The sequence below is a fragment of the Narcine bancroftii genome, chromosome 1, assembly GCF_036971445.1.
Source record: "Narcine bancroftii isolate sNarBan1 chromosome 1, sNarBan1.hap1, whole genome shotgun sequence".
In the NCBI taxonomy this organism is placed as follows: domain Eukaryota; kingdom Metazoa; phylum Chordata; class Chondrichthyes; order Torpediniformes; family Narcinidae; genus Narcine; species Narcine bancroftii.
In genome coordinates this window covers 327,754,995-327,770,315 of record NC_091469.1, presented here as the reverse complement: position 1 = coordinate 327,770,315, position 15,321 = coordinate 327,754,995, and the positions used below count along the sequence as shown (strand labels likewise).

The 15,321-nt window shown below is 40.6% G+C and overlaps 1 protein-coding gene across 6 annotated transcripts in view; it reads right to left on the bottom strand.

The window, feature by feature from the left end:
- Window positions 1–15,321, bottom strand: part of mboat1 (membrane bound O-acyltransferase domain containing 1) — a 112,711-nt gene that overhangs the window by 70,844 nt on the left and 26,546 nt on the right. For 4 of the 6 annotated variants that reach the window (XR_011347861.1, XM_069907958.1, XM_069907984.1 and 1 more), the window contains 2 exons: window positions 12,150–12,227; window positions 2,665–2,760 (listed from right to left, as the gene is read on the bottom strand). The exons of 1 other annotated variant lie outside the window; for it this stretch is intronic. Coding sequence is in view for 4 of the 5 variants with exons in the window: in XM_069907958.1 (XP_069764059.1) it covers window positions 2,665–2,760; window positions 12,150–12,227 (174 nt within the window). In the remaining variant the exon portion in view is untranslated. The remainder of the gene's footprint in view (window positions 1–2,664; window positions 2,761–12,149; window positions 12,228–15,321) is intronic. One more of the 6 variants, XM_069907965.1, reaches the window with a different exon arrangement.

The following is a 15,321-nucleotide window of genomic DNA, read 5'->3' as shown; positions in this document are numbered from 1 at the left end:
ATCCAAAGGTAGTAATAACCTAAAAATCTGGGTGTGGTAAACCCACTAGCGCTAGATGACTATCAAAGTTTTCAGTGTCATCCACCCCCCCCCCCCGCCCCACAGCCAGATTATTTAATTAAACACAATCAAATATAGTCCATATATTCAGCCCAATTATTCCAAACCCAACGACTGCTCCGGATCTTCAACATCAAGGCTTTGTGTCAACTCTTCTTTCTTTCCATACTTTCCATATCCATGTCCATTTCCATTTCCAATTCCCCTCCTCTTAGGAGACAATGGAGGAGAACACCCATTTCTTCGCAGTTCCGGCAAAGAATTAGCAAAAACCGAAGCATCATGATCATTCTCAAAGAATTGAGATTGAAAATTTCCATAAAAAACCTTCAAAATTGCAGGATAACGAAACTTGTAGCCTTTTCTCCAGAAAACATCTTTAGCCGTATTAAATTCTTGTCGTCTTCTAATAACCTCTTGGCTCAAATCGGCATTAAAAAAAAACTCTCTTATTTTGAACCATTAATGGAGACCGACTCTGCCGTGCTTTCTGTACCGCCATACATAGAATCATGTCTCTGTCTTGGTATTTTAAACAATGAACCAAGACTGCTCTCAGTCCTGGAAGTAGTTTTCTTCTCAGAGCTCTACGAGCCCGATCCAATTCCAAGCCTTCAGGAAAAAGCTCTTTACCCAGAACCTCTGGGATCCAATGCTTAAAAATTTTTATAGGATCGGAACCTTCAATGTCCACTGGAAGACCAACTATTTTCACATTATTTCTTCGGCTTTGATTTTCCAACAATTCAATCTTCTTCATTAAGTCTCTTCTTTGAATCCCCCAATCTACAAAGGAACCTTCCACTTTTTCTCTATTACGTTCCACCTGATTTTGACACTCAGAAAAGGCTGCTTCAATTTTCTTAAAATTATCTTGCACAGTATCAACTGATTTCATACATTTATTAATATCACTCTTAACTACAGTCATTTCCTGTTTCATATCTGACATTTCATCACAAAAGGTATTCATTTTTATTTTCATCTCCATAAATCCTTGATTCATCGGAGTTGATATTTGTTTTGACATATTGTGCGTTTGACAAGCAATCCCTTCCAAAACAATGAACACTGAATCCATTCCAAATTCCACCTCCACTTTTTGAGGTCTGCCTCCTTTAACTACAGGCTCCTCCTCCTGGACAAATTCCAATAAAGCAAGTTCCTCTTCTTCCTCAGTCATCAAAAATCTTTTAGCTGAACGGCTGCAGGCCTGGACACCTGACGCCAGCACCACGACCTCTTTGGAACGTTGGCGTTGGGGCTTCCCCACACCCCATACTTTGTCCAGCAATTCTCGGACCCGGAATTCCCCACGCAAGCCAGGCAAAGCCGCCGGATGCGCAGGAGCATCCTCAGATGCTACATTGCGCGTCCCCGGGCCGCCTAGCAAGATCGCAGGTTCGCAGGTCCCCTTGTCAGCCATGCTGTCCGCGAGCACAGCTGCACGTGAATGTGGATCAGCAATGGCCGAACTCACCAAAGAGTCGGCGCCATCTTGCGGAGGCAGGATCAGCGCTGAGGTCAAACTCGAACGGGCTGGAGTCCTCTGAGGCTTGGAGGCTCCCAATAATGATTCCATGGATTCAGCTATGCAGGTAGGCATCAGTTCTTCCACACTTTTGAATGTTAATTTTTTCTGAAGTTGAGGTTTAAATTTTTTTCCACATTAGATGCCATAATAAATCACTGTTATTTAAACAACTATAAATATTATTTTTAACCACTTTTATGCTTTTTTAAAACCGGCTATTTAGTAATCCAGCTGGGGAAAGGTGGAATTCACGTCTTTCTTCTACGCCATCTTGCCACGCCCCCCCCCTTTTCAATCAAACTTTGAAGGAAAAGCATACTTGCATAAATTTACAAATGCAATAATCAATTGCCACATTTATCCACAAAATGCTGTTAAATGTTGCACTTCCTATATACACATGAATTCTAATATTGGTTTAATACAAAATTCAAATGCTGAGTTATCTCACAGCCAACATGCTATAATACACAGCACACCAAGATTGTTTTTTGCATATGATATAGCAACTACGAAATGCATAACTCACCAAAAGGATCCACTGAGCATAAAGAAAAAGAAGAAACAGATCAACATGACAGCCAGCACATAATAGGAAGCTCAATGATTGAAATGAAGTGTAAACATAACTATGAAGGTGTCTTTAAAATGGCAAAAGTGAATTTAGCAGATTACCACATTGCAACACCCATGCCTCACTGGAGGTTTCAATATTTCATCCTTAGTGAAAATCAAAAAGTAAATGCAGGAATTGCTGATAAGCTTCATGGGCAGGATATCACACCAGAAATTACAAACCTGAACTGGCAAGTCCACCAAAGAGGAAGCAATACTGGGATCAACTGCACCACAAGGAAATAGGCCGAGGCTATTCCTTTCCACTTCGCTAGAACACATTTCTTGGTATTTCAGCTGTTGCACTAACTGGACTGGCTAAATGAAGAAGTCTTTCTTGTAAGTGGTACAGAAACCAACATCCAGTCACCATCCTATATCCTGAAGAAAAGAGGAGTGATAGGATTTTAAAACCTAAATCATTACCAAAAAATTTTTTACAAAAAGGAACTCACCCAGAAAAATCAGTGGACAACAGCCCATAATTGAAGATATATACCCTGCTAATTTGGCACACTGTGAGATAGCCCATTGCTGCTACAAATGAATACCTAAAGGAATAAGAAACAAAAAAAATGTCACCATGGTATTAAATGCAGAGAAAGGAATACATCCTCAGGAAAGGCAGATTCAACATTTCCTCACGTCTCCTGCAAAGATCATACCTCATTCACCGTTTTCACATAAACAAGAACCTATATACAATGTAGCACAAGGAGAAATTACTCAAAGTGTGGATAACAAAGATTATGGTTTTCAAGTGGAGCAACATCAGGTAGGAAAACATCCCTGATCAGGTGAGGAGATATCATCCAAAAATTCCAGACAAGTCTTTCAAGAGTGAAGTTAAGAAAGGCATCTACATGTAAATGATTGTGTAATCTGGAATGCTCTTTTGCAAATCACAGATGTTGGTATTCAATTAATAATTTTTTAAAATCTGTTTGATATCATTTTGATAATACAAGTTCAAGGGAAATGATGGAGAAGATTAGTTTGTAATTAGATCACAGTTCAACTCTCCCCTCAACAAGTGTTGAGAAAAACATTTGGGTTAAAAAGCTTACTGTTTTTCCAATGCCCGAAGGCAAATAACGTCCACATCTTAATAAACTCAGAAAAGAGATTAATTCTGGAATGTTGAGGTTAAATAGTGGATCAATTTATTTTGTATTACTTTGTGTTTTTAAAGAAATGAAAGAAACTGAAAAAGTAATCCACTTCATAATTGGGCCCCAAATCTCTTTGAGACCTTAATTTTATTTGATTCTACAATCAGTGCTATTCTGCACATCCTCCCTTTTTATTCTATTTTAATATTCACGACACTATTTTTGAAACAAGGATACACCCTTATGATTAATGCAATACACATGCACGCTGGAGAAACTCAGTGGGTCGTGCTGAATTACGCCAGCACATTTGTGTGTTGCACTCAACCCCAGCATCTGCAGACTTTCTTGTTTCAATGGTCCTCAAAATACAAATAATGGTCCTCATCTATAATTGCATTGGTTCCAGGACAATTTTTTAAAAAATCAACTATTTCATTCTTCGAGATTTACTCCATCATCTCTCCCATTCCTTTAAATCTTTAAAATGAAGAACATTCACTTGAAATACAAAAAAAAACAGAAAAGAAAACCACATGGATAGAAACCACTAAAAATAGGCAACGATCCAGTGGAATTTTTATACAAATTTACAGCTGCAGGCAAAAGGAAATTGGACCAAAGCCATGATTGCATTAATAATCTCCTGGAATAATGCAACGTCAATAAAATGGCAATGTAAAACTATTGCAAAACAGTTGAAGAAAAAGAGACTTTGTTAGTGATTTACTTTCCATTCATTGGCATGACACTAAAAACAAATATGTACCTCTAGTAATTGCTTGTAGTTTAAGGTTTACAAATTGAATGACAAGCATAAAGGAACAGTATCAGAATTTATTGTCAAGAACAAGTCATGAAATTTGCTCTTTTGTGGCAGCATCATTGCGCAAACATTCATATTTAAACTAACATAAAACAGCTAGATAAAATATGAAACCATACATCTCAAATTTTTTAATTTCCTTTCAAGTCAACCAGTTCAGATCATTTGTCAGCCAGACTTAATTACATCAACAATCTTTGGATAACATTGCCACAAATTTGAATAAATGCAGGTTTATGGTAATTATAGTGTGAATTATTCAAACTATACATTAGCTGATGTAGGTGAAGCCACATTTACAAAAAGTGGCAAATGCTGTTAAATTGCGACGACATTTTATCTTGTAGGAAACCTGAGCACCCGCAAGAAACATTTATCAGTTATGAAAAGACTGCAGATTCAAACACTATGACAGTGACATACAACCTTAAGTAATTCTAACTCACCATAGAGTGCCAATGGCATGTAAGGTGATATGTGAGTGGAAAGAAAAATGTTAAGAACCACGATATTAGAAGTTCAGAATTGACCCAAGGCTCTTGTAACTGAGAGGCAGCAACACACTGGTGCATCACTATCCTACTCAATAATCAAAGTTCCTGATTATTGAATTTAAATTCTTGTGCAAATATGGGAAGATTTTAAACACAATTTAAGTCTGGGTCTCTGGAACAGCAGCCTCTCATTAGGCCCTTTCAACCTGCCATGTAAAATGGGGTTAATCAGGCAATTTGCCCGGTTAGCACCCCAGTTCCACGACAGCAAGAAAGGGTCTGATCCGGTCAACCCCATCGGAATCCAACCAGGTCCCAGTTAAACTTAACTAGGTTGCGTCAAAAGGCGATTTGTAAATGTAAATGGCCAACCCGCTTATTTTAGTGATGTCAGCGCTTGCTTGCGTCACCAGGCAGCCAGCATCTTAATATCTGGCGGTACTTCCAGTGAGTACATGATGCATCATTGTGGGGGTGGGATCCCCCTTAAATCAACAGGTTGATGATTTAATGGATTGATCCCCCCTGCAATTGAAAAGGTGCTTTCAGCACCTTTGCCCCAGTAATCACACCTGGGTCCCAGGAGGGCTACCCAGGTGCTGTAGTTTAAAAGAGGCTACTGAATCACAGGAATGTTGCATCAGAGCAGGACTTTCAGAGTAAATGAACACACTGGAACAGCAAATCATGTCACTTGACAGAAAAAAATTCTTTCAAGTTCCTAACTTGGGACTTGCCAAATGGAAGAGTTAATTAGAGATGAGGATTTTGATATAACAGTTTATAATTTTAATAGAGTAATAACCAAAAAGGGCACTTTCTGTAATATGGTGATCAAAAAGAAAAGCCTGTGTGACAAGACAATTGTTTGAAGAATGGTTCATAACTTAATTTTGTTCTGCAACTGAATGTTACTGCTTAAATAATAACTTAGATTTAAAAAAAATTATTGTTGTTTGACAATGCACCAGCCCATTTAACTGCTATTTTGGAGTTGAATTAAAATGTCAAAATAATTTTTTTTGCTGCCAAACACAACCTTATTGCTGCAGCCCATGGATCAGGGTGTCATTGCCACATTCTCAGCTTATTATTTGCAACAAACATTTTCTCAAGCCATTAAAGCTACATCAGGAGAAAATCCCACAACTTTAACACAGTTTTGGAAAATTTATAACATCAAGAATGCATTTGAAAACATCGGTGAATCGTGGCTCGAAGGGACTGCAAATAACATGAGGCTGTTTGGCGTGATCTCTTACCACGTAATGCAAGTGATATCACTAGTTTTTTTTAATAATTTTTTTATTTTTCACACTATGAACCATACTGACCAAAATACACACAAACATTTCCCTCTTGAATATACAGTGTCATTTTCTCCCCTTTTCCCCCCTTCCCTTCCCTTCCCTCCCTCCTTCAACCCCCCACCCCCCATCCACTCAAAGTTCAACATATATGATACATTAAACAATGTCATCACACAATGAAAATAAGAAATTTGTGTCATCTACTTTTACATACTGGGTCAGTTCATTTCGTCTTCTTCTCCTTCTGTCATTTTAGGTGGTGGAGGTCTACGGTAGGACTTCTCTGTTGTGTTTAATGTACGGTTCCTAAATTTGTTCGAATACTGTGATGTTCTTTCTTAAATTATATGTTATTTTTTCCAATGGAATACATTTATTCATTTCTATGTACCATTGCTGTATTCTCAGGCTATCTTTTAATTTCCAGGTTGACATAATACATTTTTTTGCTACAGCTAAGGCTATCATAACAAATATTTTTTGTGCTCCATCCAAATCGAGTCCGAGTTCTTTACTTCTTATATTACTTAGAAGAAAGATCTCTAGATTTTTTGGTATGTTGCTTTTTGTGATTTTATTTAATACCTGATTTAGATCTTCCCAAAACTTTTCCACTTTCTCACATGCCCAAATTGCACGTACTGTTGTTCCCGTTTCCTTCTTACAGCGAAAACATCTGTCTGATACTGTTGGGTCCCATTTATTTAACTTTTGGGGCATGGTGTATAGCCCGTGTAACCAATTATATTGTATCATGCGTAACCTCGTGTTTGTTGCATTTCTCATAGTTCCGGAGCATAGCTTTTCCCATGTTTTATTCTTTATCTTTATGTTTAGATCTTGTTTCCATTTTTGTTTGGGTTTACAGCTTGTTTCCTCGTTCTCTTTCTCTTGCAGTTTGATGTACATGTTTGTTATAAATCTTTTAATTATCATTGTGTCTGTAATCACAAATTCAAAATTGCTTCCTTCTGATAACCTCAGCCTGCTTCCCAATTTGTCTTTCAAGTAGGTTTTCAGTTGGTGATATGCAAACATTGTACCGTGAGTTATACCATATTTGCACTTCATTTGTTCAAAAGATAATAATTTATTTCCCAAAAAACAATTTTCTATTCTTTTGATCTATTTTCTCTCCCATTCTCTAATGGAAAGGTTATCTATTGTGAAGGGGATTAGTTGATTTTGCGTCAATATTAATTTTGGTAGTTGATCATTTGTTTTTTTCCTTTCTACGTGAATCTTCTTCCAAATGTTGAGCAGATTGCAATACTGGTGAATTCCCCTGTTGCACCAGCTTTTCATCCCACTTATATAGTATATGTTCAGGTACCTTCTCCCCCATTTTATCTAGCTCTAATCTGGTCCAATCTGGTTTTTCCCTTGTTTGATAAAAATCTGATAGGTATCTTAATTGTGCTTCTCTATAATAATTTATAAAGTTTGGTAGTTGTAAACCTCCTTGTTTGTACCATTCTGTTAATTTATCTATTGCTATCCTTGGTTTCCCCCCTTTGCATAAGAATTTCCTTATTATTTTCTTTAGCTCCTTGAAGAATTTCTCAGTTAGGTGAATTCGTAACGATTAGAATAGGCATTGTATCCTTGGGAAGATATTCATTTTAATGCAATTTACCCTTCCTATCAGAGTTAGTGGTAAATCTTTCCAATGTTCTAAGTCGCCTTGTAATTTCTTCATTAATGGCTGATAATTTAATTTGTATAGATGGCCTAGATCATTATCTAGTTGAATACCTAGGTATCGGATTGCTTGTGTTTGCCATCTAAATGGTGATTCTTTCTTAAACTTTGTGAAAACTGCATTATTCTTTGGCATTGCTTCACTTTTATTTGCGTTGATCTTGTACGCCGATACTTCTCCATATTCCTTCAATTTTTGATGTAGTTCTTTCATGGATATTTCTGGTTCTGTTAAGTATGCTATGAGATCATCTGCAAATAGACTGATTTTATATTCCTTCTCTTTTATTTTTATCCCCCTTATTTTATTTTCTGTTCTTATCAGTTCTGCCAATGGTTCTATAGCTAACGCGAACAGTGAGGGAGATAGTGGACATCCCTGCCTCGTTGACCTGCTTAATTTAAATTGGTTTGATATAGATCCATTTAATGTCACCTTTGCCAATGGTCCCTTATATAATGCTTTAATCCAATTAATATATTTCTTTGGTAGGTTGAACCTCTGTTGTACTTTGAATAAATAATTCCATTCTACTCTGTCAAAGGCTTTCTCTGTGTCTCAGGCAACCACCACTGTTGGTGTCTTGTTTCCTTGTTCTGCATGGATTAAGTTAACGAACTTACAGATATTGTCCGTTGTTCGTCTTTTCTTAATTAATCCAGTTTGATCTAGTTTTACTATTTTTGGTACACAGTCGGCCAATCTGTTTGCTAATAGTTTAGCTATTATCTTATATTCTGTGTTGAGTAGAGATATTGGTCTACACGATGCTGGTGTTAATGGATGTTTCCCCGTCTTTGGTATTACTGTAATTATTGCTGTTTTGCATGAATCTGGCATGTTTTGTGTTTCTTCAATCTGGTGCATTACTTCCAGGAGAGAAGGAATTAATAAGTCTTTAAATGTTTTATAGAATTCTATTGGGAGTCCATCCTCTCCTGGCGTTTTATTGTTCGGTAGATTTTTTAATATATCCTGTATTTCCTCTATTTCAAATTATTTCATTAATTTGTTTTGCTCCTCTTGCAATTTCGGTAGTTCAATTTTAGCTAGAAATTCATCTATTTTGTCTTCTTTCCTTTCGTTCTCAGTTCGATATAATTGCTCATAGAATTCCTTGAAGTTTTCATTGATCTCCGTTAGGTTATATGTAATTTGTTTGTCCTTTTTCCTTGATGCCAATACCGTTCTTTTAGTTTGTTCTGTCTTAAGCTGCCAAGCTAGTATTTTGTGTGTTTTTTCTCCTAGCTCATAGTACTTCTGTTTTGTCTTCATTATGTTCTTCTCCACCTTGTATGTTTGTAGTGTTTTATATTTTTTTGTGTCCGCCAATTATCTTTTTGTTATATCTTCCCTTGTTGCTAATTCTTTTTCTGTACTTGCTATTTCCCTTTCCAGCTGTTCTATTTCCTGATTGTAGTCCTTCTTCATCTTAGTTACATAACTTATTATCTGCCTCTGATGAACGCTTTAATTGCGTCCCATAGTATAAACTTATCTTTCAATGATACTGTATTTATTTCAAAGTATATTTTAATTTGTCGCTCAATGAATTCCCTAAAATCCTGTCTTTTAAGTAGCATGGAGTTTAATCTCCATCTATATGTTCTCGGTGGGATGTCCTCCAGCTCTACTGCTAATAACAGGGGTGAGTGATCCGATAACGATCTAGCTTTATATTCTGTTTTTCTAACTCTCCCTTAGGTGTGGGCTGACAACAGGAACAGGTCTATCCTTGAGTATGTTTTGTGTCTACCCGAATAATATGAATATTCCCTCTCCTTTGGGTGTTGTCTCCATATATCCAAAAGTTGCATTTCCTGCATTGATTTAACCATAAATTTGGTTACTTTGTTCTTTCTGCAAGTCTTTTGTCCAGTTTTGTCCATCTTTAAGTCCAAATTAAGGTTAAAGTCCCCTCCTATCAGTATATTCCCCTGCGTATCTGCAATCTTCAAAAAGATATCTTGCATAAATTTTTGATCCTCTTCATTAGGTGCATATGCATTGAACAAATTTCAAAATTCTGAATAGATCTGACACTTTATCATTACATATTTTGATTGGTACATTTTTATTGATTAATATAGCTACTCCTCTGGCTTTTGAATTATATGATGCTGCCATTACGTGCCCTGCCCAGTCTCTCCTTAATTTCTTGTGTTAGATGTGTTTCCTGGACGAATGCTATATCAATTTTTTCTTTCTTCAGTAAACTTAACAGCCTCTTCCCTTTGATTTGGAATTATTCCATTAATATTTATAGTCATATAGTTCAACATGGCCATTTCATACTTTGTTTACCTCTCATTTCCACTTCCTCATCACCACCTTTCCTCCTTATCCATTTCTGTTTTTTTTTTAAATACACTAAGACAACACTTCTAAAACATAAAATATTTCCACTATTCCCATGTCTAAAATTCCCTTAACCCCAAATGTCTCCCCCCCCCCACCACCCCCCCCCACCCCCGAGTTGTCCCTTGTCGGGCAACCACAACTCCGCTCTCCATTTGGATTGCGAATCCGCTCGCGTCAACTGATTTCGCAGTGACTGTTATTCTCTCCCACCCAACCCCCTCCAGGAAAGACTTTTATCTTCACATATAACAAAGCTCACCCTCTTAATTCCCCCTTACTTTCTTTCTTCCCTTTTATTCCCCTTCTTAGTTCTTACTTATACATTTTTTTTCTTCTTTATATGAAGTTTGTCGTCATTCTTGTTCTTGTTACATCTCTTCATCTTTCTTTCTGTTTTGCAGGCGTTCTGCAAATTCTCGTGCTTTCTCCGGATCCGAGAACAGTCTGCTTTGCTGCCCCAGGATAACTATTTTAAGCACCGCTGGATATCTTAACATAAATTTATTGCCTTTCTTCCATATGATCGATTTTGCTGCGTTAAACTCCTTCCTCTTCAGAAGCTCAAAACTTATGTCTGGGTAGAAAAAAATTTTTTGACCTTTGTATTCCAGTGGCTTTTTGTCTTCTCTCATTTTTTTCATTGCCTTCTCCAATATATTTTCTCTTGTCGTATATCTCAGGAATTTTACTAGAATGGATCTTGGTTTTTGTTGTGGCTGTGGTTTTGGGGCTAATTTTCTGTGGGCCCTTTCTATTTCCATTCCTTCTTGTATTTCTGGCATTCCTAGGTCCCTCGGGATCCATTCTTTTATAAATTCTTTCACATCTTTGCCTTCTTCATCTTCCTTAAGGCCCACTATCTTTATATTGTTTCTCCTATTATAGTTTTCCATTATATCCATTTTCTGAGCTAACAACTTCTGTGTTTCTTTAACTTTATCAGTTTCTTCCAATTTTCTTTTAAGTCATCCACTTCCATTTCTCCAGCTGGTTCTCGTTCTTCCACCTTGTCTACTCTTTTCCCTATTTCTGTCATGACCAGCTCTAATCTACTCACTTTTTCTTCTGTACCTTTTATTCTTCTTTTTATTTCATTAAATTCTTGTGTCTGCCATTCTTTTACTGCTTCCATATATTCTTGAATTTTTTTTAATCTATGTACAGTCCATTCCCTTTATCTTCTATTTCTCTGTGCAGCGTTTGATGTTCTCCTTCTTCTTCTGTGTCTGCTCTAGGGTTTGTGGATATCACTAGTTTTGAAGCGCAAATTAAAACCATCTTTCAAGACATTGTGGAGATTGGAAAAAGATCTGTCAGTTTTTCAGTTTTATATATCCCTTTTAAATATTTTATGCACATGTTTGCATAAGAGTTCAAGGTAAAAGAATAAATATAGGATTGGAACGTATTAAAGTGCATTGTATTAATGCTTTGAACAGTGCAGTTTTCCATAACACTGAACTTGCTTGGAACGTATTAACCGTGTTATACAAGTTATGTCTGTAGTTTAAAAAAACACAGCAATGCTGGAGGAACTCAGCAGGTCTCACAGCTTCCATAGGAGGAAAAGATATAGAACTGACTATTCGAGCCTGAGCCCTTCCTCAAGGAATGAGTGAAAAGTAGGCAGGTGTCTGAATTAAAGGGTGGGGGGAGGAGTACAGACCGACAGACAAAAGATGCTAATTAGATACAGATGGGGGGGGGCAGGAGAGAGGAAAGGCAAGAATTGATGGGGGGGTGCTGTTAAGTCTGTACATGCAGAGCTGGGAAGGGGAAAGGGATAGAGAGAAGACATAGGGATAGATGGGGTGGGGGTGGGATGTGGGCAGCTAACAGAAACCAAAGAAGTCAATGTTAATGCCATCTAGTTGGAAAATAGGTTTAAGAGACCTCTTCACTGTTTTGCAAGAAAATACATAATTTTTTTCTATATTTTTCAATCTGATCCTGCATGGTGCAAGGCAGCCAGTCAAAAGGTCAATAAGGTCAAGTCTCAAATGAACAAAGTTAATTGGAATCATTTGAACAAACAACTATTGCCATTTTATGACATACAAAAGAACAACTTGATTGACTCAAAACCAAGGAAGCAATTTCAAATGATTTTCTATTATGCGTAACAAACTATGTACCTGTGTATGTTTGAGATGTTCGCTTTCATCATAATGAAGTAGCATAAAGAAACTTCTATAAAAATATGTAAAGAGTACCTGCAGAAGGAACAGTAAAAAAGTCAAATATATGGCTTGCGAACACTAATACAAATATTTTGCATTGACGGCTCCAATGCAATTTTCATTTTGCATTATGTCACTCAATCAACTCACAATTTGAACTCCATACCCTTAACTGTGTCCAAAAAAAGTGGCCAAATGTCAATTTTTTCAATTTACAATGGATCCAGTTGTAACAACATTTTGTGGATCGAGAATTCAGTTGCCCTTTCTGTGAGCAAATACTATAGTTTAAGTACCTGTACCCAAAGATCCAAATACCATATATTTTTTTAGTGCCAACATGACATCACAAGTTGAAAATAATTCACTGCCTGACTTGCCCATGTGGGACTCTGACACTCTGTTGATGTCAATTTGGTAACAACAGAGCTCTGTAGTACAAAAAAATCTTTGCTTCAGGCCGGGAAGATACCAAACAGAGTTGGATCCAGGTCTTCAGCATCGGCTGCAGAAAGAGTCAGCGACTCCATTCTCAACATCGGGGGCTGTGCCATCCAGCTTACAGGCAGGAGTGGAGACCATAGTCAGGGACTGGCGGCAGTGTTGGGGAGGTGTCAGGGATTACCATGGCAGTGATGGGGTGCTGTCGTGGACTGGCGGCAGCAAATAACAAAAACCATTGTTAATGAGGCAGATTAAACTGGAGGAAACATTTGAAAAAGCAATTGAGAATTTCTAGTGTTTGGTGTTGCATTCATCTTCTTTTGTAAGCAAAAATTAAGGTTTTTTTTGGTATGTACTCAACATGTGAATTTTCTACTTGTGGCGTCATGTCAGCACCCAAAGAACCTGCTGTTGTTTGTTGTTGCTGAACCACTAATACAGATATTCTTCTGATGGTATTGTGCTGCTTAGTTCCATGATTGCGAAAACCAAAGAAACCCCATAAATGAAAAACATCAGGTCCCAAGCATTTTGGATAAAGGATACTTTACTTGACATTTTAAACCAGATTATAGGCTGGAGAGCCTTAGATCAGTGCTATGGAACTTACTGAAGATCCTTAGAAATCTGAAGATTCTTCGCTTCAGGAAAAGCTTAGAATTATTAGACAGCATGGCTTTATGCAGGGGAGGTCATGCCTTACAAACTTGATTGAGGTTCCAGAGATGACAAAGATGATGAAAACGAGTGGATGTTGTCTACATGGACAAGACAAAGTGCCTCATGGTATAGGAACACAGATGATAAAGCATATGGGATCTTTGGAGACATGGAAGATAATAATCAGGAGACTGTAGATGCTGGAAGTTGAAGCTAAACACAATCTGCTGGTCAAACTCAGCAGGTCAAGCAGCAATGAGAGAAAAAGATCAAATGACCTTTCAACCAGAGCTTCTCATCAAGACTGGGAATGAAGAAAATGTGGTGTAGAGAGAACAGGAGCCATTATGGAATTGGTGAATGAGGGAGAGGTGAATCATGGCAGACAGAGGCAGATGCCAAACAAATGGAGAGTTAAGCAAGATAAACAAAGTGTCAGATGGAGGAAAATGAGTCATGCAAGGGGAGAGAGAGTTTTCAGAAGATGAAGGCTGCCAGTTCTGGTGAGCGCGGGGGGCTGCCAGTTCTGGTGAGCGCGGGGGGCTGCCAGTTCTGGTGAGCGCGGGGGGCTGCCAGTTCTGGTGAGCGCGGGGGGCTGCCAGTTCTGGTGAGCGCGGGGGGCTGCCAGTTCTGGTGAGCGCGGGGGGCTGCCAGTTCTGGTGAGCGCGGGGGGCTGCCAGTTCTGGTGAGCGCGGGGGGCTGCCAGTTCTGGTGAGCGCGGGGGGCTGCCAGTTCTGGTGAGCGCGGGGGGCTGCCAGTTCTGGTGAGCGCGGGGGGCTGCCAGTTCTGGTGAGCGCGGGGGGCTGCCAGTTCTGGTGAGCGCGGGGGGCTGCCAGTTCTGGTGAGCGCGGGGGGCTGCCAGTTCTGGTGAGCGCGGGGGGCTGCCAGTTCTGGTGAGCGCGGGGGGCTGCCAGTTCTGGTGAGCGCGGGGGGCTGCCAGTTCTGGTGAGCGCGGGGGGCTGCCAGTTCTGGTGAGCGCGGGGGGCTGCCAGTTCTGGTGAGCGCGGGGGGCTGCCAGTTCTGGTGAGCGCGGGGGGCTGCCAGTTCTGGTGAGCGCGGGGGGCTGCCAGTTCTGGTGAGCGCGGGGGGCTGCCAGTTCTGGTGAGCGCGGGGGGCTGCCAGTTCTGGTGAGCGCGGGGGGCTGCCAGTTCTGGTGAGCGCGGGGGGCTGCCAGTTCTGGTGAGCGCGGGGGGCTGCCAGTTCTGGTGAGCGCGGGGGGCTGCCAGTTCTGGTGACCGCGGGGGGCTGCCAGTTCTGGTGAGCGCGGGGGGCTGCCAGTTCTGGTGAGCGCGGGGGGCTGCCAGTTCTGGTGACCGCGGGGGGCTGCCAGTTCTGGTGACCGCGGGGGGCTGCCAGATCTGGTGACCGAGGGGGGCTGCCAGTTCTGGTGACCGAGGGGGGCTGCCAGTTCTGGTGACCGAGGGGGGCTGCCAGTTCTGGTGACCGAGGGGGGCTGCCAGTTCTGGTGACCGAGGGGGGCTGCCAGTTCTGGTGACCGAGGGGGGCTGCCAGTTCTGGTGACCGAGGGGGACTGCCAATTCTGGTAACCGAGGGGGGCTGCCAATTTCTGGTGACCGAGGGGGGCTGCCAATTCTGGTGACCGAGGGGGGCTGCCAATTTCTGGTGACCGAGGGGGGCTGCCAATTCTGGTGACCGAGGGGGGCTGCCAATTTCTGGTGACCGAGGGGGGCTGCCAATTTCTGGTGACCGAGGGGGGCTGCCAATTTCTGGTGACCGAGGGGGGCTGCCAGTTCTGGTGACCGAGGGGGGCTGCCAGTTCTGGTGACCGCGGGGGGGCTGCCAGTTCTGGTGACCGCGGGGGGCTGCCAGTTCTGGTGACCGAGGGGGGCTGCCAATTCTGGTGACCGAGGGGGGCTGCCAATTTCTGGTGACCGAGGGGGGCTGCCAATTTCTGGTGACCGAGGGGGGCTGCCAATTTCTGGTGACCGAGGGGGGCTGCCAATTTCTGGTGACCGAGGGGGGCTGCCAGTTCTGGTGACCGAGGGGGGCTGCCAGTTCTGGT